Source organism: Pempheris klunzingeri, chromosome 24, assembly GCF_042242105.1.
Source record: "Pempheris klunzingeri isolate RE-2024b chromosome 24, fPemKlu1.hap1, whole genome shotgun sequence".
Classification (NCBI taxonomy): Eukaryota; Metazoa; Chordata; class Actinopteri; order Acropomatiformes; family Pempheridae; genus Pempheris; species Pempheris klunzingeri.
The window spans coordinates 10,972,198-10,994,749 of NC_092035.1; the positions used below are offsets into that span (position 1 = coordinate 10,972,198).

The 22,552-nt window shown below is 42.2% G+C and overlaps 1 protein-coding gene across 1 annotated transcript in view; it reads left to right on the top strand.

Moving 5' to 3' along the window:
- Positions 1-1,909: 1,909 nt before the first annotated feature.
- tns1a (tensin 1a) overlaps positions 1,910-22,552 on the top strand; it is a 53,670-nt gene continuing 33,027 nt past the window's right edge. The window contains exons 1-8 of the mRNA XM_070855895.1: positions 1,910-1,978; positions 10,630-10,668; positions 14,343-14,384; positions 19,542-19,591; positions 20,504-20,675; positions 20,920-20,970; positions 21,126-21,248; positions 22,242-22,306. Coding sequence (XP_070711996.1) covers positions 20,526-20,675; positions 20,920-20,970; positions 21,126-21,248; positions 22,242-22,306 — 389 coding nt within the window. The 5' untranslated portion in view covers positions 1,910-1,978; positions 10,630-10,668; positions 14,343-14,384; positions 19,542-19,591; positions 20,504-20,525. The remainder of the gene's footprint in view (positions 1,979-10,629; positions 10,669-14,342; positions 14,385-19,541; positions 19,592-20,503; positions 20,676-20,919; positions 20,971-21,125; positions 21,249-22,241; positions 22,307-22,552) is intronic.

The following is a 22,552-nucleotide window of genomic DNA, read 5'->3' on the forward strand; positions in this document are numbered from 1 at the left end:
TGACTTCAGTGGCGTTGTAGAGGATTTTTTTCCCTTCTACGGTTCTCCTTTTTTTTATCTTCCAAAGAGAGACAGTGCGTGGAGCAAGACCGAAAACACAGTAAGACGTGCATAGAAGCAGGGATGAGGAGCGTTCAAGAATGTTGGCATGGAAAAGAGAGCAACTATCCAAGCATGAAAGTGAAAAAGGTAGAACAAGAGGGAAAGAGAGAGAGAGAGAGAGAGAGAGAGGGTGAGGGAGAGAGAAAATGATGAGACACACACGTGCACACACATGCACGCGCATTTGCGAGAGCCAAGCCTCCCCATTCCTCAGCAGCCCTTCACAGAGGCAAGTCTGTTTCCCCGGCGCAAACACGTCACATCAAAGAGCCATCACAGCGGGTCTCCATAGCGACGCCCTTCAGTGGTATAGATGCAGCGCAGTAGTTGGGAGATAGTGCTGGCAGACAAACGGTACTGGCGGCCTAATAACCGGGTGCTAGCAGATGACTGATGGCCCAATTTACCTCAGCCCTCGTCTGGAGGTCAAGAGCTGAGTTCACCCCGAGTGCTTAAAACCCAACGGGAGACTGGCAAATATTTTCCTCCCAAGTATTTTAGAAAAGAGGGATTTGGCTTCTGAATTCTTCTGTGTAAATGTGCGTCCTCGTAGATAGTGGCAGTCAACAGGTAAAAGAACAGATGTGCAACTTTCCTCCAACTCTAAGAGTCGTTGCTTTATTTCGCTGTATCATGTTGTCTCCACTGGAAGGGTGCTCTAGAGGGCACTGCGTTGCATTTTCTCTATTTTTAGGGCACTCATTAGGGCCCAACATCATGTTTGCTACACTAGAATGGCGCTCTAAAGGGCACGTTGCCATGTTTTATCTAACATAGGGGCCTCCAGGAGGGCACTTTTGCGGGGGATTTTTTTTTTTTCAATCATGGGGGCGTTATGTGTAAATAAAATAAAAGAAGTAGAAAAAAGAAAAAAAAAACAAATAATTTGTTCACAAGAGTTCCAACAGAGAGTTAAACCTCCTTAAACTTTAACTTAATTGTCACTGTGGCTGACAACATCTCCCTGTCTTTAAATGGTGTTCTTGCAAACAAAGAAATCCATGCGTAGACCTTACAATGTATAAAACCTGAAACACCCCCACATAACAATGTTTTGCGGTCAGTTCTGTATTTTGTCTCGTGCCTTTAGCTAAAGAAGGGTTTTCCACTTGAATACTGTTTTACACAGTGCGTTTCAATAGGATCAGACGAGAAGAAAATAATATTTGACAGGGAAAAATATTGCAATTGCTGTTTTTTTACACAAAGGAACGTCAACACATACATAAATTTGTTTCGAGAGAGATTTTTACTGCACAGAAGTAAGGACTTCTCTCTTCTTTCTCTCCCCTTCCCGTTCCCTCTATCGCTCTCTCTGACAAGCATGTGTCAACAGCTACAGAGAGGGCTGGGAGGAAAAGGAGGGAGGAGAGACAGAGAGAGAGAGAGAGGGAGAAATAGACGGACAGAGCGGGTTAGCAGAGGGAGGGATTCAGAGGGATACAGTTACTGTCTGCCCCCGGACGGCTTTTGCTCTCTCGTTTTGGGTACCGGAATCATAAGGAGCCCCAAGCCACTTTCTTGGCCTTATATAGCGTGTTTCAAAATTTCTTGGCAGTTGACAGGAGGAACCAAAGCCAGCAGAATAAAGAGTGTATCCTGGTCCAGTCCAGAGGCTGCACAGACATCCACATGCGCACACACACACACGCACAGAATCGAGTTCAGTAGCTCTCTGGCACGCGTTTGGGATTACTGCTGTTGTTTTGAGCGAGAGGGGCGGAGGAGGAGGAGGAAAGTGTCTGTATTTGGTACTCCCTCTCTTGCCCTCTTTCTCTCCTGGAGGGGGGTCTGAAGGCAGGGAGAATGCAGAGGTAGAAACAAGGCAGAGGGGGAGAGAAGAGAGAGCGTGAGAAAAAGTGGCACCGGTGTGCAGGTAAGACATCTGAAGGAGCAGAGTTTCAGATGCATAAGGAGGTGTTTCTGCTGTATATTCAGTCTGTAGTTTAGCTAATTGGCATGTTGAGGAAGTTTTCTGAATTTGCAGTGTTTTGCATTGCTTCATGACTTCAAATGGGTCTTCAGAGAGAGGACCTCAAGCTGCTTTCTGAGTGTTTTTAGTGGATAAAAAGGCTGTCGGAGCACGACTTTTGCGGCTACCACAAAGGGGGATTTTTTTTTTGATGTCATTTCAGCTTTGCTCTCACGTTTCGGATGTAGGCTAAACTGCCACACAGTCATGGGAAAGTTGTTCTCATGGGAACGCCACAGACAGAGTTCATTCGAGTCTCGGGGAGCCTTTCATGACCCGACGAGCTGTGATTTGTGGCGGCAGAGTCGCGGAGAGAGACCCGCAGCAACTGGTCAACACAGCAGGCAAACACGTGTTTTCTCTCTCTCAGCGTAACCTGCATCTGCTTCAGCGCTGCAAGAGATGAAGTAGAGCAGCTGTTCAGGTAGAATGTTTGCAGGGAATTCTTTCTTATTTCTTTGTGCTGTCTTTGCCATCCCTGCGCTTTTTTCTCAAACTTTGTCTTTCTGACACCTTTGAGGGAGGATGCAGACTGATGATGGCAATCATTCACCTTTGACCTTGAGCTAACACGACGATGGCAGTTAAACATGAATGGTCAAGGGGTCGCGAAGGCTTGTCTGTCCTGTTTCCCACTAAAGAGTCAAAACAACAGAAAGGAATGCTGTTTTATGATGGTACCAAAATTGAACTCCTACATATTTTTCCTCAGTGCCTTTTGAATTTCATTTGAAAGCATTACATAACCTTGAACTTGATGCTCTTGCCCTGACATCACACTTGTGAAAGTGGTCATAAGTCTCACAAGAAAAAGCTCTACCTCTTTCTCCAACTTGCCCAGAAACCCTCTTAAGCTGCCAAAAGAGCCCTAACTCATGTCTCCCTCGTGTCTCATAACATGAAGATGTTCTTTAAGAGTGATGCTCATGGAGCGGCTGCTGTCCCTGTAGATCTGTCCCTCCTGAACTATTTGTCACTTCCGCCTGTCTCTCCCATGCCTTAATAACATACCTTGTTTCCCTCAGGGTAGTTCATCTTTTGACACATCACAGGAGTGAAACCTTGGCAACCATAAGAGAAATATTGAGAAAAAAACATCATAAATCACAGAAAATCATCTCGAAAGGTTGAAAGTAGATAACGTTAGACTTTGTCGAATAGCAGCTCTTCTCACGTGTTTGTGCAGAAATGAAGTTTGTTTTTCTCGCGTCATGCATCACCTTTGTTTTTCAGATTTAGTCTGAAGATACTCTATCGTAGGCTTCAGGAGAAGAGCACACAAACAGAGTGTGAAAACTACAATATCCTCCAGCTGCGTCAGCTCTAAAGTATGTGCCGGGAAGTGTTATAAAAGCAGTAGTGACCAGGGAGGATGGCATTTAACATGCAACCACACGAGAGGCCAAGGCTGAATTAGTAGAGGCTCGGCCTACCCACTAACTTATTTCTGTCAATAAGTGACAGGCTGGCATGGAAAAATAAAAAGCAAATTTAGATTAAAAGGAAATTTCAATACTGGGTAACACAAACAATCTGTTTTCAGATTTACACTTGCAAGAAAAGTGCAGACACAAACATAAATTGAGGTTTTCATAAAAGTAATTGCAGCAAAAGAGCGTTCGCGTGTCCTTTTGAGCATCTTGTGTTCTACTTAGCCTATATTTTATTGGACTTTTCTGTGTGTATACCATTGATTTTGGCTTGGCTTTGTTTCTGTGTTCTCGCTTCACTGTGCTATTAGTGGTCGAGAGGAATCATCCTGCAGCCACCCCTAATTAAACAGGAACTGATAGGCAAAGGCTGTGCGGAACAGACCCATCAGCACCATCCAACATCGCCTCCATCCAGTAATGATGAAAACATGCTTGATTCCCACTTCCACAGAAGCCTGGCCTTTGAAGTGTTACAAAATTGCACAGTTTTTTAAAAAAAATATTTCTTTTGTGTTGGTTTAACACACTTTTTCAATTTCTATTCACATTTCCCTATATTTGACATTCCATTATGGATGTTTGGTTCAAAAATGTAATTACAATACTCCCACTCATTTGTGTATTTCAGTTTCCCCACAGCCAAGTTTTTATTGCAAATTGTTTCCCACGAGTAGAAACTCAAGACCTTGCATATCAGGTGAGTTTTGGTTTTAAATCTGTGCCAAATATTAGACTTCTCCCATGACTGAAACCCCAATGAAATGACCTAACATTTATGATATGCGGTCATGCCCCTGTTGCATAAAACTCCAAGGCGGGCTTTCAGATTTGGAGGTTTTCAACCTGTGTCCAATGTGAGCCACAATTGCACATCTGATATTCATCATTTCCTTGTTTAATGGGGTATTTTGTCGTCTGTAGCTTGCAGTGATTTGGTCGTAACTGTACAAAGGCTGAAGTAGCCAAGCCAGAGCCCGCTCACCATTCGCTGTGGCTTGACCATGATCAAATAGCTGCTTCCTCAATGATCCATGGTCTTTGGCCTCTTGCTCGTCCACTTGATGAAGTTCCCTTGGGCCTCAAACCCAACATCGGCATGTCGGTTTCGAGGTGAAATAATGTCAATGCCTTTGTTGGATACAATTCTGAGCTCACTGGCAATCAAAATAGTTGAAATAAGAAGGCAATCCACGATGATGAATCTCATTGTAAATAACCTCCTGTATGTTGTGGTATATTTTGTCTTAACCATTTAGGGTAGAAGTGAACGCTTGTGCTTGTCGGCCGATTTTTATGCTTATTTATGGTGTGTTAACCATGTGGTACTGATTTTCTTCTCATGTGAAAAAATATATCCCCTTCTTGTGTTATCCACAAGATTTAGATAGTGGATTCTTTATGGGAAGACTGGGAACTTGTTGCTTGGTAGCTTTTACGCTGTCAAGAAAGCTTCCAAAGAGCTTCAAAGGCTTTTTTTTTTTGTCTTTCGTCTAGTCATGGTCTTGTCATTTGTTCGACCATCACAGGATGGTTTTCATGCTGTGGGAAGGCCTTTGTTTGTGCTTCACTACCGGGTGTTGATGGACGCCAGTGGAAACAGCTGGCGTGCAGCGTGTTCTACTTCACAAAAACAATTATTTTGACTTTATGTGTATACACCAGCCCGTCTCTATCCATGTTTGGGAGCAAAAGCATCTGAAGTAGCTGTTGGACGTTCATGGAGCGGCTCAGATGGAAAGGCATGTTTCCCAGTGTTTGGCTCCAAATTTAGATATCCACCAAATAGTTTAGATCCCTGACAAAATAACATGTTTAAAGAGTGGATTCTCAGTTTTAAAGGGCACTGAAGTATGAAAAATTGACTCTCTTACAAATGATAGATAGTAGTTTAGTGCTAAACTTTTCCCACGCAGTATTCTTTTTTGGCAGCATTCTGCACGAGTCTTTAATTTTGCCGTTATTCTACTACAACTTGATTTAACTCTCTTTTTAAATTCTACATCAGATATTATTTAACCACTGATGGCATCACTAAAACACTGCCAGCACACTCTTGCCAGAGACGCACTGCCACCCAGTCGAACATGGCGCGTTACACACTTGACATTATGTCAAAATGTCAAAGCGGGAAAAGGAACATGCTCCCCACCATCACAGCGCTCGGCGGATTTATTAGCTCTCCAAGTAAAACAGAAACCCAGCCGATGTATAAATCCCTCCAAAGGGGCTGTTTGAGCTTCAGTCCTTATTTGGCCCCCGTTTGGAAAGTGAAGAATTTACTTTCTCAGGCAAATTGCCATTAGCGCGGCAGTGGCTCTTGTGTGGGCAGGAGGACTGCTTGAGGAATTTTGAGTGTGGTTGGACCAATGGCAGGCTTATTTATTGGAGCCAATGAGATGATTTATGCACAGTGGCAAACACATGCTTTCTGCCATCGGTTAGGATGAAGCAGATCAACTAAGATCACAGCGATTATTGCTAAGTTACAGGAGGTTATTGCTAAGTTAGAAGTGAAAAAAAAAAACTTCAGCTTCTACTTCCAATAAGTCTTTAGATATTTCCACGACAAAAAAATATGATGATCTCATGCTTGCAAAAATGTAAAATTTCATAACCTTTTCTTATGTGGCTGCCTTTATTGTTTGACAAAATGCAAACAAAGAATGTAAAGGTTGCTGAGCACGCCAGTCTTTTTCTGCCCTGGTTATGAGAGGATGCTTGTTCCAGCCTGTTTGAGAGTAAAGAGAAAACAGTTCATCACTATCCTGCTCGAACTGCAGAACGTTTATTCATTATACAATGATTCAACTCAGTGGACCGGGCTTGAGATTTGTGCTTTGATATTCTGCACTCTCCATTTCCATATAAACCCACTTGAGTACTTGAGCAGCACTTTTGCTGAATTCATTAAAGCTCTCGCTGATCCACACTCTCATTGTGAAGGGGGTGAGATTAAGAAAAAGGATGGATGCTCTGTGAAGCCGTAGAGACTCACCTGAGACATTTGACCTTTGGAATTCAACAATGTCCCGCCTCAGCTCACCTCCGTTTGCCCCCTAATGAGGCCTCTCGGCTGGGTTGAGATTGCAGACGGGGCCCCCGTTGGCTCACTTGACTCCTTGTTCTAGTTCAGTGGCTTCCCAGACACCCCTCGTGACACGAAGTGATTATAAGATCCCTGTTTAAGAAGCCTAAACCCACTGTGACTCTCCTTTTCTTGACGTTGGAGAATTTGCTTTGTGGTCTGCTGGTCATTTTGCTGGGAAGTGATTGGGAAGACTTATGCAGAGGTCGAAGAAAAGTTTAACTTTCACTTTATGTTAAGTGGAATCAGGACAAAATGAAGCCTTCATTATATAAGTACAATGCATGGTCAGTTTTAGGTGATGAAAATGAATCAAAACAACTCCTGTGGATTTTAGACAAACAAATGCAAGATAGCATGATTTCAAAATGCTGAAGAAATGCACTGAAAAACTGACTGAGAAAGAGGCAAAGTTCTTTTTTTCTCAACCTTTCTCACTATTGAGCAACCCAGCAGTAAAAAAAAAAAAAAAAACTGAACTGGATCATCTTACAGTCTGCGAGATGGCACACATGAAGTTGCACAAACAATCACAGATGGATGAAGTTCAGGTGCGATGCTGCAGCATGTGGCAGGGCCTCTCGGAGATTCCTGCGCTTTTATCCGTCTGAGCTGGTAAAAACCACGTGAAGCCTCCATTAGTCTGGCTTCCATCTGCACCCACCATATATGGATGAAGTCAGGGTGGTTGTTGTTCTCTCGCTTTCCTGCTCGGTGATGTGGTGAGGATTTTAAGTTATAGTGAGACCCGTTTGAAGGAATGTAAGATTGCATGATTATGAAGTCGGCGTCTGTCTTTTCTCTCTGTCTGCTGCTCTGGTTGTCTATTCCCATGACTGCCTCTGACTGACTAAATCTGTGATTTAATAAGAATATTTGCAAGGCGGTCTTCAGGTCAGATTCCTTGCAAACCATTTTTACATGTGCAAATACATTCCTAAATGAATAATTCAGGATTCATATAGTTATGATCTGACCAATAGTCTTGTTTGTCTGGATGTAAACATACAGTAGCCACTGAAACTCAAAGTCATCACTCCACCCTTCTGACCTTTAGATCAATACTGGAGGGAGTCATCATCAGACGTATGCTACAGTACAGTGCACAGAACAGCTCCTCCTGTCAGCTGTAAATAAAGGCAGATGCTCTTGCTACGAGGCCCCGGGGCCACTGGGACCGCCAACACTGAAATATGAATGTCAGCTGCGGCCCCAGTTAGTGTATGCACAGGAAAGAGCAAGCATGAGCCGACTCGCTTCAGGCTCTTGGTACTAGAACCTGCTAGTACTCTGAAAAGCTCCAGTTGGGTAGTTGGGCAGTAGCTGCCTTGCTAAAGGGTGCCTCGCTAGTAGCAGAAAGAGAACTGTGCTGTAGGTGTTCATTTAATTAACAAAAAAATGGACAAAATAGAAATGATGATTATGTTTTTCCCGGATGAAGATGAGACTATGTATTAGCAAGGGAAAACTGTCCTCATATCTGTTTGCATAATCACTGATGAGAAAATGAAAACTATAATATCATTGTGATGAAAAAGGAGGAGACAGCAGTACAGTGAGAAAACTGATGAGTGATATTGAATGGGATGGACAAAATAATAGAAACACACGACATGTGAAATTCCAGCCTCCAAAGTGACCGTACAGTTGAATCAACACCTGAATCCCCCCCTCTGCAGCGCCTGCAGTGTAACTCATTCACTTTATTAACCTGGAGATTCCAAACAATGACCTCCAAGCGCAGTGTGTGTTTTTCAAGACGAGCGGCTTCTCTCACATGCGTACACATGCACACACTGTGCATGCACTGGATATTAACCTACTGGATTTTAACCTCTCTGGATTTGAATCATGGTTAATGGTTTCAGCCACATAAATCTGGTTTGTAAAATCTTAAGTGATTTTTTTTTTTCTGCACAGCACCTTGAGGGAGATTTTTTGACTAAATGCTTGTAAAGTTGAGCTTATAAAGTCAGATTTTATTGTTTTGAAATGGTATTTAATATAAGCTAGTGGCTGGCTTTAAGATGGAACTCATATTGCTGTGTGCACTCTGAAAATATCTTAGTGCACTCTTGGGCAGCTTCTTCGTGTTTTAGATGGAGCACGTAGCCATATCAGCACTGACTGGTGGACTGATGCCATCACATTGCATATCAGCATGCACTGGGAGGGATCTGCTCCGCTGCGATGTTATCCGACTACTGTATTCTGATACACTTGATGATAGCATTACAAAGTCAACGAGTCTTTTGTTTTCCCAGAGCAAACTAATTACAGCGCCTTCCTTCCCGCCTGTGTCTGTTGTCTCCTGATAGCGCGCTCTCATCTCGCCGCTCGTAAACATCCGTCAACTCACGACGCTCACATGGCGATACTGACCCCTGCACGTTTAATCGTGCAAACGTACGCATCCATGAACTCCCACATGCATGTGTATCTGTACGCACTGAAGTAAATAGAATCAGATGGCGGTTACTCAGCCAGCCAAGCCAGAGAGGGCCTGTTTATGCATCATAATTAGTGATTTGTGGTGCAGGGGGTAATGCAGACTATTAGGTGCCACGCTTGCCTGTCACAAATACTATGAGCAAACTGTTTTGGCCTTAACTGCTATTTAAAGATGCTACATGTAGCATTGCAACATCAGGAAATCAATACCGCTCTTATTTTGAGGTGATAGTATAATTAGGGACAAGTGATACTGTTGCTGGGAGGCCTGGCAACAGATACCTGCCTTCCACACTGCATTTGAAATTATTGCTGCGCCATCCAGCCACATTTATTGGGAAATCCACTGTTTTATTTTTTTTTAACTGAAAAAATAAAAACACAGTTGTACAGCACATAGCAGGGCAGGAGGCTGTTTCACAAGACTGTTACAGCTGCAGTATAAGACTGCATTGCAAAAAAGGGAGATGGATGGTAGAATATTTCTCAGCAGGGAGAGAGAACAAGCAAAACCAGAGCTTTGTCGATCAATAGTTAGTCTATTAACAGAAAATGAATCTGCAACTATTCTGGCAATTAATTACCATGGAAATGATCATTTCTCAAAGCAAAAACACAGAACATTTGATGTTTGCAGCCTCTCAAATAGCAGGATGTCCTGTTTTTTTGTCTGATATGATAGTAAACTGAATATCATTGGGTTTTAGATTGATGGTCAGACAAAATCAGATACTCGAGGATGTAAAATATCTCTCTGGAAAATGACTGTATAAAGAAACTTTTCTGATTTGCTTGCTGTTCACCTAGTTTAACAACTTCTACAACATTTTTCATGACATCATAACACACACACTTTCAAAGAGGAACTATGTTTTTCCTGTCAGGTGGAAGAGTGCCTTTTTCTCATCCATGGACGTCATACAAATCACAAAAGATGGCCAGACAGACAAGCTATGATTGGTCAGTGCGTAATCTGTCATGTCTCTCTGCAAAGTCTGCAAGAATGGATGACTCTCCGGTCACAGTGACCATTTGGAATCCTCACATATGTGACATTTGTTCAAGGTGCATGTGGGTCCTAGCGCCCTCCTCTGCAAGGATGTGCTGCTCGAATCAGAATGTCGCATGATGTTTGACCTGAGGTTTTATTGAATACAAGTGAAATTGCTTTAGACATGTTTGATGAGGCACTTTGTGTTTGCCCGGACTCTCTCAGACAGACAGGTTTTCTGACTTTTACAAGAAGCTTTCTCTCTCAGTGTGACTCCGATGCCAAATGTGATTTAGCCTGGAATGGCCCTGACATGTTTCCCACACAGAAAAACAGCGGTTATTTCTGTACTGTTGACGGTGATTTGAGGAAGACAGTCAGGGAAATACTCAGAAAGTTCCTTTAGTAGTCCTGAAGTACTTCAGCGATGAGAAGATGCTACTAGTTTATGTCCTTCAGTCATTTTGTTGAATTATTCTTCCTCTCCTCTTTTTTTTTTAATGTGATCTACATAATGGTCTAATAAAACAGCCGTTTTCAGCAGATTCGAATGCTTTTTTTCCCACTCATGATTTCTCTCTTTCTCCATTTACAGGTCACCACATCATGTCAAACAACTACCAACTATGAGCTGGTGAGTGCAACGTGTGCGAGCGTGTGTGTTCCTGCAGTACGTGTGTGAATTTGTGCACAAACAAGACCATCGCGGAAACTTCTTAAAGAGCTTGTTGAGCTGTCAGACACCCATAATGCATTGATCCTTCCTGTGATTGTGGCAGAACACACACACACACACAGGGAGCACTGTGGGGTTGTTGCTGGAGGTCAAAGGTCAGAAGGTATAAGCATAAGAGCTTCCTTCCTTTCCTCAAAGGAAAATCCTGCTTGTACAGCTCAAACATGACACCCTCTGCGTCCTGTTCCCAGCTGTAGAGGAGAGAAGAGTTTGATGGTGATGATGCTGGCAGTGAGAGTGCTAAAAGATGGTGATGATTAGTCATGAGACCGCAGTTTTTTCAGCCCTGTCTCCTAGAAATTATGTTTATGTACAACTAATTTGCAACAGCAGATACACTACTCACAAAACGTCAGGGATATTCAGCTTTCAGGTGAAATTTCAGGATGAACCTAAAATGCATTCTAACCTTTCCAGGTAAACTTAATGTGACCTTCTCTAAACTTTTGAATGCACATGTCCAACTGCTCAGTGTCTCAGTACTTTCTGCACCAGTTGCTGTTCTCTAACAAGAAGCTTAACAGCAACATTCACAACAGGTTTGATCCATGAATCCACCAATACATTTCCTGCTTCAGTTAGAATTGGTATTTAAACAGTCCTCCTCATCCTGCTGTTCGCATTCTGACATCGTGAGACCAAGACGACACCTAACAGTTGATCAGCAGCACCTCAACACTGGAGGCTTCAAACAGGAAGTCCTCAGACGGAGGTGTTCACTGAGCTTAGAGGGTCACAGAGTGTCATCAGGAGGTTGGAACAGTGATACAGAGACTGGAAGAGTCACAGAAAGGAGAGGAGTGGACGTCCTTTGGCCACATCCCAATTTAGTGAGACACTGAAAATGTTTTGTTGTGGTATACCTACCACTGTTGGTAGATTTTCTTCAAATAAATTGTTTAAGATAAATAAAATTACCAGTGCATGCTTCTACTTAAATGTCCTACTTTCATGATATAATATCACTGTAGCATTAACTACGTTTTTAATCTCAAAATATTTGCTCTCACAATGCATAGTGACTGCTGCATTATTCAGCCTTTTTTCTAGTCATGTTTAGCCACTGGCCACGCTTGGTCAAGGTCAGGGAAAGATTATGGTCTGTTTTTAATCCAGAAGAAATCAGCAGTGACTTGAGATGTAAATTTTTTTTTTTTTATTAATGTTTAACCAAAATGACAATCTTTCCCTAACTTTAATCAAAGTGCTTTTGTTTCCTAAACGTAACCACAGACGGGAGTGTGGTTGCGAACCCTGGATCTGGTGTCACAGACCTGCACTTTGTGACTTCACCAGGCGTTTCCATTCATCTCTCCGGCGCTTTCTCTGAACATAATCCAGGCTGCAATTACTTTTGTCACCGCAACGTAATTATGAAAGAAATGTAGTAATACACAAACATAATTTCTAGGAGACAATGTTGTTATAGTTCTACGTTACCGAATAGATTTTCCATAATGCTGCCTTGTGACTGGCTGACTGGCAGTGAAAGATAAACTATGATCTCTACTCGCATTATCGAGGTGCGGCTGAAGAAGACATTTTACAAAACGTCACATTGACGAAGCACCATTTAATCGGTCCAAATGAAATAAAATATACGAAATAATATGAGCACCAAATAAGTCAAGCATACCGTGCTTTTAGATAGCTGCTGCTAATTTGAGATGTAGCCAACTTAAAAGATAGCAAACAGAAATGCTTCTGTGAAGACTTAAAGATTTCTTTTAGATTCATTGTTGCTCCCCAAATTGTGTGTATTCTTGTGATCTGTTTGTGCTGAACGTATTTTCTCCCCCCATAACACGTTTGCAAAGCCGTTTTTCCTAAACGTTTTAAACTGGCATCGTTAGCATCCATGTTTACTGTCCAGCAGTGATCTTCTTCTTCGCTGGTTTAATTGGTGTATTTTTGCCTACGGTGGCACATTATCGCTACCTGTTTGTTAGAAACATGTGAAATCATTGGCAGCAATGTGAAACCTGCAGAAGTGGGACTCCACAGGTTACCTTTAATATGTAATATTTTTGTTTTCTGAACTGTCATTTGTCGTCCAACCATCTGTGCTTCATTGATTTGCACGTCTGTTATGCATTGCATCGTGAACAGCGTTGCATGAATGTTGCATTTAAACATTTTCAACTTTCTGCCTTTGTCTGAAACAAGATAATAGAGAGAAACGGTTCCCCAGCTGAATCTGAACTGATCAGTGATTATGTAGAATAGATCTCACAGACAGAGGCCACTGGGATGGAAACCATGTTTGCAACTCTAAGCATGTCTAATTTGTCATTTCTTCCTGCTCCTTTACAAGACAAAATGTGATCCATGCACTGCTACAGCGAGACTTGAGTCACTTTCGCTTTAATGCGCCTGAAATGAGAGTTTTCATTCACTTCCATGAAGAATGCACACTCAGCAAAGGGCGGGACATGATTAGAAAACCAGCAGGAATAGCAATTTGATCATTCTCCTGATTTCTGCTCAATATTCTATTCAGTCAAATAAAAAGTGGCGCAGTCGGTCCTGTTTTATGTTTTCAAGATTAAGCACCAATGATATGACCAAATTAGGAACATTCCAAGCTGCAGTAACTACTTTTCACGTATTTACTTTGGACGCTGGCCTTTTTTACATGACTGCAGCAGCTTGTTAAACAGTCCCCAGTTTTGTTTATAGAGCTCACATCAGCCTAAGACGCTGTGCTTAACTCAGTTAAGAGATTTTCCTTAACACATGGATCACTGTCAACCTTGGTGTGTGGTGTGTGTGTGTGTGTGTTTCTCTCTGTCTCTGTCCCATACTTTCTCTCCCTACCTCACATACTGTCTCTGCTCCTCCATCCCTGCTTCTTTTTACCCTTTGTGACCAGATTAGTTTTTTTTTATTTTCATTTGTTTTCACACTGATAATTCAGCAGTTGTCACCTTGCATTTTTCTTTTTGTAACCACATCCAAAACTAAAAGTCATTTTGATTCGTGAACAGACTTTGCTATAATTGCTGTAATTGCTATCAATTCAATCAACTAAGTTGTATCAATCAGCAACTGATGATAAAGAGGTTTTGGGTCATGAGATGTGGCTGAAACCACATCTAGTAAGTAAACTTTTAGTCAAACGACTATTTCTAAGTCAAGAAGTCAAACAATTTCACACTCTGCATATTAGTGAAAGTTTTCTGGCATCTTCCAAAAGTGACATTTACTGAACAAGGTTACTCTGGAAACAAATGTAGTCGCCACTTGCTATAAAAGAACTGTCACTGGAGTTTTTAAGAACCGTAATGGTGCTGATAGTCCAGTTAAGTTGAGTGCAGGAAAAGGACTCCCTCGTCGTTTGGGTGAGAGTCATAGTGAGTATGTATGTAGAGACAGAGAGAGTCTCCTCAAGGTTAACAGAATGACTGTGTGTCTGGTGTATCACTGACAACCAGGCATGGCTGTCTATAAAAGTCTCTCCACCTCTCTCTCTCTCTCTCTCTCTCTCATCCTGTTGCTCACCATGTTGTTTCTTCCTCAGTGTGAAAGAAACAATGACTAACCCACTGACTCTGTCTCACTTTTCTCTCCAGCCTCCTACTCCTCAGCTGCCATTAAAGCATGTAGATACACCGGTAAGTAACACCTATTCTTTATTAGTGTTAATGCCAAAGAAACATGCTTTAAAACCTGTTCATTCATTAATACTGTTATTGTTATGCAGCAAAGTGCTGGAATAACAATCCTCGTGTACGTTATATGGCCAAATGTATGTGGACATCATTTTACACATACATTTTTGGTCTTCATGGTTTGGAATAGGCCCCCTAACATGTTAGCACCATTACAAATGACAGTTCCCTTCTGCACAAAGCCAGATCCAGAAAGAAATGGTTTTTCCTAGTTTGATGTAGAGGAACTTGACTGGCCTGCACAGAGCCCCGACCTCAACCCCATCCAGCAGCTTTGGGACAAGCCAGGCCTCATTGTCCGACACCAGTGGCTGACCTCAGTAATGCTCTTGTGGCTGAACGGTAGCAAATCCCTGCCGCCAATCATGTGGAAAGAGTGGAGACTGTGAGAGCAGCATGTTAATGCCGAAAGTTTTTGGAATTACTTGTTCAGTAATCACATTTGTTCCAGTGTCCCTATGCTTTTGGCAATGTCATATACTTAATTTCTCCCTTGAATTGCCATTAAAAGAGATAATTGATGTTTTAGTAATTCTAAACAACCGACCCAGCACTCAAATCCCACCACCTGTTCCTGCACACTGCAGAAGGTGGCAGCAGCATGCAAAAGATAACAGTGAGCCAATTAGAGCTCCTGTTGCTGCTCTGTGGGTTGGACTTGGGTTGATTATAGGTTGCACATAGCTTACATACCTTCAAATCTAAGAGACCAGTCTCTAAATTGAAGGGACAATGCTTATGAGTAATTTGAAGACAAAAAAAAAATTCATTTTTTATGCATCATTTGAATGCAAGTTGAATGTAAGTGTCATTAACTATATTAATTCATTAATTGATAATAATGAAACAATGAAAAAGTCTATGATTTTTCCAGTGGCACACCGTAAGTCAATACAAGCAGGTGCCCTGAGGTAAATGATTTAACTCTCTGTCTGCTCTGTGCCAGTTGAAACAAATATTTGGTTCATACCTACAAAATGAGAAAAGCTGCTGTGACATCTGTTGGTGCCATTTCACTGCAAATTGCGTCTCATCTGTGCCAAAAATCGCTGCCAAGGCCTTGCCCGAGACTAGGCATGCATATCTAGCTTGACATTGCTAAACCATGAAGGGTGTGGGCACGGGCGGTGGGTTCCCAGGAAGGCAAGATTCCAGAAAAATAAGAGAGGGGAGAACCACTACAAATGCAAAAAGTAAACAGTTTATGCAAACTAGCAGTCACAAAGGGAAAAATTTGTTGGCTTGTTTAAAATGTTTTTAGATTATAAGGGGCTCCTGTGTCTTTGTTTGGCTTTACATGAAACCAGAGGCAGCGTTTATTCTAAAGATAAAAGCAGCACTCATGTCTTGCATCCCTGTTTTTCCTCTTCTCTCTTTGGTGAGTCACGATAATGAGTCAGTGTTTGCGTCAGATGTCGCCTGAATGTTTGGATCGGCAGCAGAAGTTCAGCGGTGATTCAGAGTGAGATTATAAACACAGATCGGTCTGTGTACACCAGTCTGTGTGGAGATTAATTCGCAGTCTGTGCATCTTTACAGAGTAGAGTGTGGGTGTTGTTATGAGAAATGCTCACACTAAAAATACCAAGACAGAGGCTACTAATTGTCTTGACCATGGTCTTGCTTTATTACTGTAATTATAAAAAGTTGTCACCAATGATTTGACATATTGCTGTTTGGGAGTAGAGAAGAGAAGCAGAGAAGTTAATCCATGTTGCCGGACAGGGTCAAAGGAAAAACATATTCGCTCTCACCAGACTCCACTGACAAAAACGGTCATTTTACTTTGCAGAAACAGGACTGGTCTACCACTGCCTTGATTAATGAACTAACACTGTACTTCTGATTTGATCTAACCATTTAAAACACCAAATTCACACATTAACACAAACAAATTAGGAAATAGCAAATAGTCCAGAAGCTCTTGTGTTCTGTGACGTAAAATGACTGTTTTTGCCAGTTGAGTCTGGTGAAAGAAAGCAAAGAGAGAGAGCTGCTTCAGTTCCTGTTAGAAAGAACTGTCTGCAGATAATATAAAGTGGTGAAAATATTCTAAATATACCGCACACTACAGGTGGGCCCTTTTTTTTTGGGCTAAAATGCATTTTTGCTGCGCCTGTCCATAGCAGTATATTGCTCAGTGTCTGCGTTGGGCCATGGATAAGTACTTTATACAACTCTGCTTCAAAACATCCAAAATATCCTTTTAAATCCAAGATTCATCACCATGAGAGGTTTCTTATATATTTGTGCATATGAGTGTATGTCTGTGTGTGTGTGCATGCTGAACAGACAGCAGGGGGGAAGTGCTGGTGGAACGTTTATTTGGTTAGTCCATATAGGATGCATGCATGGTGGGTTTGAGTCGAAACGCCCCATTGTGACCATAATTGAGTCAGTGTGGGGCCTGTTTTATGGGGATTATTTAAATCAGTTTCTGGCTCAAGGAGAGGATAGAGAGTGTGTAGAGACATGCATGTCTGCTCCAGACACTGCAAATCAAAAATGCTGATGTTGATTTGTATGACAGCGCACAAAGCATACAAAGGAAGAATAAAAGTTTCATCCAATTTCACAATAGTTGTGATGTCCAACCATTTTATTGCTCAAACCAACAGGGACGTATTAAGACTGAACATAAAGAAATATTTTCATTCCATATTTTATGCTTATGTCAAACACATGTGCATCAGACAAGCACAAACATACTGTATTATTCTCACAGGGACCTTACAGTATACAAACACATGGGTTGGGAAAGGAGTCAAGACAAGAGAAGCTGGGGGGTGGGGGGGGGCGGGGGAGTCTGTAATAATGAGAGATAATGAGACCGTGGGAGGAGTAGTTCCAGAGAACACAAAGTGAGTATGAGGGAGAGGACGACTGAAAGCAGGAGAAAGCAGGGAGACGACATTCGAGCGGGGCGGAAGAGAGGGAAGACTGCATCATCATTTATTACATAATCGCCAATGGAGTTTGGCACAAACGACGCAGATTCTAGCATCTTTTCTGTCATAGGGAACTGGAGCACTTCAAGATGAAGCTTGTTATCATCTGGATGATGGCCTCAGATTGAAAACACAGAATTACATCCGACACACAACGACAGATTTTGCCTGGAAATCTTGACTGTGATGTGACAAGCTTGATATCTTTGGTTTAGTTTTACAATCTCTATAGTTGCACATAGAGAAGCGGCTCCCGTACCTAGCCATGTCTCTGGGTAGCTCCGTTCGAAGGCATTTTGCTCACCTGCGTGCATCCTGGAGGTGGAGCATTGGGTACATGTCCAGCAAGGTAGGCCACTCCTACACAGGAAGTCCAAAGTGCTGCAAAATATAGTTTTTTTTTAACCATGTCAGTGAAAAGTGTTATTTACTGCTTAAAATGTGTGTTTTTTAGTTGACAAAAGCTTTTCACAAGGTACATTAGTAGCTGTTCTGGGGCTTTTGATCATATCACATGGCTTTCCCCAGCAGATTTTTTTTTCATGAAATATATGCTAAACTGTCCGACAGATTCAAACCTTTAATTCTATTTAAGTGTTATTCTGCATCTTGTGGGTTTAGCTAATTATCTCCTACTAAAACTGAACATCTTGTTAAACAGGTAGATTTTTTTTTTTTAAATGGCTCAGTATTTTCCCAGCTGGAGATTGTTACAGCTGGAGACTGTAGATTATGACAAATGCTACTCAAAGAGGGCTAAGCAGCGACTTTGTAAGGGACTATTTTTAGCCAGGGATTAATACACATTCACCGACAACGATGGATCTCTACGGCACAGAGATCAATCAGGCTTTCGCGACATATGATTAGGATTATTGTTATTTTTTATGACAATGAGAACCAGCCCTTCACTGTGAAAGCTAGCTTTCTCCTGTTAGAATGCATTTAAATGAAAAGCACTCTCCACTTTACATGCAGCATTGATTTTCACGAGGCGTTCGCGCGCCCATGTCGCTACAAGACAGCAGATTGTTCCTGTGATGTGAAATGTACCGGCGTAACACCCCCGAAGCCTCATGCAAACAGGCTGTTTCATTTTGCAAACACCAGCGTCCGCGGTCCGCCTAGCATCTGGTTCCTGTCAAATCGGAGAGAATTACACTTCCAATTTTGGCTCTTGGGGGTGGGATTAGCTTCATCTGTGAGAGCAGCAACATGTAGAGCTTTGGGGTGTGTGTTTAACCTTGCGTCGTGATTACAGACCCTCCTTGCCAATATCTGTGTTTAACCACTTCACCATTAAAGCGCTCGCTCTTTTTGACGCTGTGGGAAAAAGTAGAGAATGTCACAGAAGACGTCTGTGAAGATAAATTCAGCTGTCTTTCTATCCTTTTGGATGTCTTCATCTTTTTGATGGCAGCTGACTCATGCAGACAAGTTCTCCCCTGAGCGGACAAACAGTAAGAGGAAGCGCCAACTCTCGCATCTATTATGCAGCGATTCCTCGACAGTACGACATATTTAGTTGCATTTTCCTCCGCAGTCCTGTCACAGTAAAACAGCCCCACTTGCACTATTTCCTCAGTAAATAACCAGATACAGGACAGGATGGTTCAAGCGCCTGCTGACGTCCTGACAAGACCTGAGTCAGGCTGGTTTGATGAGGAACACACTGATGTATTGTGATTTTTTTTCTCCTTCTTCCCCTCTTCCTCATCTTCCTCCTTCTGTCACTTCTTCTTTTCTCATTTTCCTCATCTTGCTGTTTTCAACTCTGTATGCCTACCCTTCTTTTCCTTTTACTTCTCTCTCATCATCCATTCTTCTTCTACTCGTTTTTCCTCCTCTGTTCATCATCATCTCTTTTTCTTGTTAACTTTTCTTATCCCGCTTATTTTCCTTCTCTTCTTCCTTCTTTTGCATCTTTTTCTCCAAAACAGTTTCAGCTTTGCCTCTGTGACCTGACTTTTCCCCAATAGGTTATGTCAGGTTGTAATTCAATAAGACGAGCATCATTACCAGCTGGAGGTTGCTTATGAATCATTTCTCCCTCCCCCCCTCTCCCTCTCCCCTCTCCCTCTCCCTCTCCCTCCCTCTGTGTGTTGTGTGTGTGTGTTCTGTGTTTTTGTATATGTGTATGTGCGCTCTCTAGGGATCTACGAGGTCCTGCAAGAGTGTGGAGATAAGGCGAAAGCAGTCGAGGTAAGACACAGCATTGTTACACTGATTGTTATACTATTACTAAACCTACTACTACCACCAGAGAAATATCAGTAGGGATGGTAAAGATATATGTTGGTCATTTATTTTCGCTCCTGCATTACCGGTTTTACCAAAAAGTCCTGTGTGTTGAGTCTAAAAACCTCCTTTGATTCCACAAGATGATAAATTGTGCTACTTTTTTAAGTAGTCCCTTAAATCCACCATGATCCCCAACTCAGCCCTATATTATGATGAACATCAAAAAATGGTTGTTTTTGTGCTGGATATTTTGCCATTTTTCTAGGAATGTACATGACCGTTCCACATCTGTGTTGTCTGTTATTCTTCAGGCATGGCTTGCAGGGCTTTACTGTATGCTCACTGGCCAATAAACCTGATCGCTGTTTGGCCAGTGAAATAGATTGCTTAATATCAGCAGAGGTCACATCAACAGTCACTGGAGGATTGTAAATCTTTCCCTTTCCAAGAAATATAAGAGTGAGCTGAGGGTGTTTACGTTTGATCAAGTTGATGTTTGTGATGAACTCTGTCGTTAGTCCCCGAGAGAAATCGGAGAGTTCTAGAAATGTTCTCACAGCTGCTGGAAAAAACAGTTCACAACAATCCATGTAAAGATGATAATCACTGAAAACTGGAATGCAGTCTGGAGTGAGCAAACGTGGAGATCCTGACTCCTGTGTCCAGTTAATGGTGGGTTTACTGTCCTCTGGCCTCTCCTCTGCAGTGCAGTTCATGCTGTTTATACAAAGTCCAAACTTTTAACATTGTACTTATCTGGTAAGCCAAATTGCCCAGTTTGGTCATTTGCAGGATCTGGAGGGCTACATTTGGCTAAACAGTGTCGATACAAAAGCACCAGATAAACACCCCTCTGTTCCTCTGCCTCCCCAGGAGTCAGAGTGTGGTTCAGGCCATGGAGGAGAGCTATGAGGTGGACCTGGTCTACATCACAGAGAGGATCATCTCTGTCTGTTTCCCCGACGCCGCTGAAGAGCGCAGCTACACCACCAACCTCAAGGAGGTGGCGTCGATGCTGCGGTCCAAACATGGCGACCACTATCTGGTGAGCAAAGCCCCTCGAGTGAATCCAGGACATACGACTCGTTTCGCCTCTTGTGTTGCCTGTTAACACAACTTTGTCCTTAGACGACAAAACTGGACAGATTGTGTCCTGAGTTATTTTTTGAGGGATGTTTTGGAATTATTTATCTTACGAAAGAAGAACAAAAGTCATTATATTGTTATCAGTTTCAAAATGAATGTCATGACTATCAGTGGTTTGATATTTGTTCTCTTTCTCATTTCAGGTGCTCAACCTGAGCGACTGGAGGAGTGACCTGACAAAGTTAAACCACAAGGTACAAACACCTCAGCAGCTGGATCATTTTTGTTATTTGAATCCAAACACATGCAAATCTATCAAGTGGCCTAATGCTTGAGAGGCATCAAACCAAACCCATATCCTCCTTTAACCAGGACGTGTCCTTGCTTTGGTGCCCTTAATCCCCCTCAGGTTCTGGAGTTTGGCTGGCCAGACCACCATGCACCAGCGCTGGACAAGATCTGCAGCATGTGCAAGGCCATCGACACGTGGCTCAATGGAGACCCACGCAATGTAGTGGTGCTACACAACAAGGTGAGGCGGGGATGACCAGTGCAACTGTTCCGACTGGGAAAGAAAAAAAGTATTGTCAAGGAATTTTTGGCTGACGTCGTCATCGTCCTTCTCGTGTAAACTCCCAAAGGAATCGTTGATCATTTCTGAAAATGCTCTCGTTCACTTTCTTGACAAGAGTCATAACTGTTCATTCAGGGTGAAGATGGTGCCAGCAACCAGTTAGCTTAGCTTAGCATAAAACAACAAATAACAGCTAGCCCGGCTCTGTCCAAAGGTTACAAATCTACCAACCAGCAAGTCTAAAGCCGCCTTGTCACGTTTTAAGTCATTAGTTTAATCTTTAGAAAACCTGAAGTGTAAAAAGACTATTTCTTGGCTGGGAGCAGTGACATCCTGTGGCTTTTATCACTGTGAGGTTGCCAGACTATAACGCAGTTCCACAATGTCACACTATTCCTTTTTATTGTGAAAAACGTGGCTGCATTTTTCATCTCTCTACAATGACAAATGCATATGTGGCTTCTGACCTCCTAAAATCAACACAAATCCTTGTAGTTATTCAATTCTTGTTATATGTTATGCAATCCACTGCCGCTTGTTTAAACATACTGTGCCATGCATACAGATACACTGTACACTGTGTATACTGTATATTTGCACATGCTGTACAGATGAAGCAGAAAAAGCAGAAAGGAAAACACTTTTCCAGCCTCCACGCTTTACTCTGGAATAGACTTGTTGCCTTTTTAGAGTCTGACCGTTCACTTTAAACAAGCAGAGTGATCAAATATTATTTCATGTTATTTATGCTTGCAGCTTTTTGGTTTTCAAATATAATTCGCGTAGCTTATTGGCCAGTCCGCCACATCTGAGCATTTATTTGTTCCTCTGTTTCTCGATTAATATAAAGGTCTTTGATCCCTTTGAAATGATCCCTGTTTCAAATAAACTTTTAACTTGAAACTTTAGATCATGTAACTAAGTCCTGTTGTCTCTTTTTCTGCGTGGCAGGGGAACCGAGGTCGAACGGGGGTGGTGGTGGCTGCGTACATGCACTACAGCAACATATCGGCAAGGTATCAAACATGTCACGATCAGTAGACATATCCAACTTCTTGAAATTTAGCATTACATTGTTCTTGGCTGGACTGAGTTTAAACAAGGAGATTGATCCGTGGGGGTGAGGAATTTAGGCTTTCAATATTTAAAGAGTGTGATTTAAGTACTGAAACACCTCCTCGCAAAGTTTTCTAAGGACAGGAGCATCAATCAATCACAGTTAGGCCTTGAAGATTAAACACTGATGTGATTATTATGGCAAA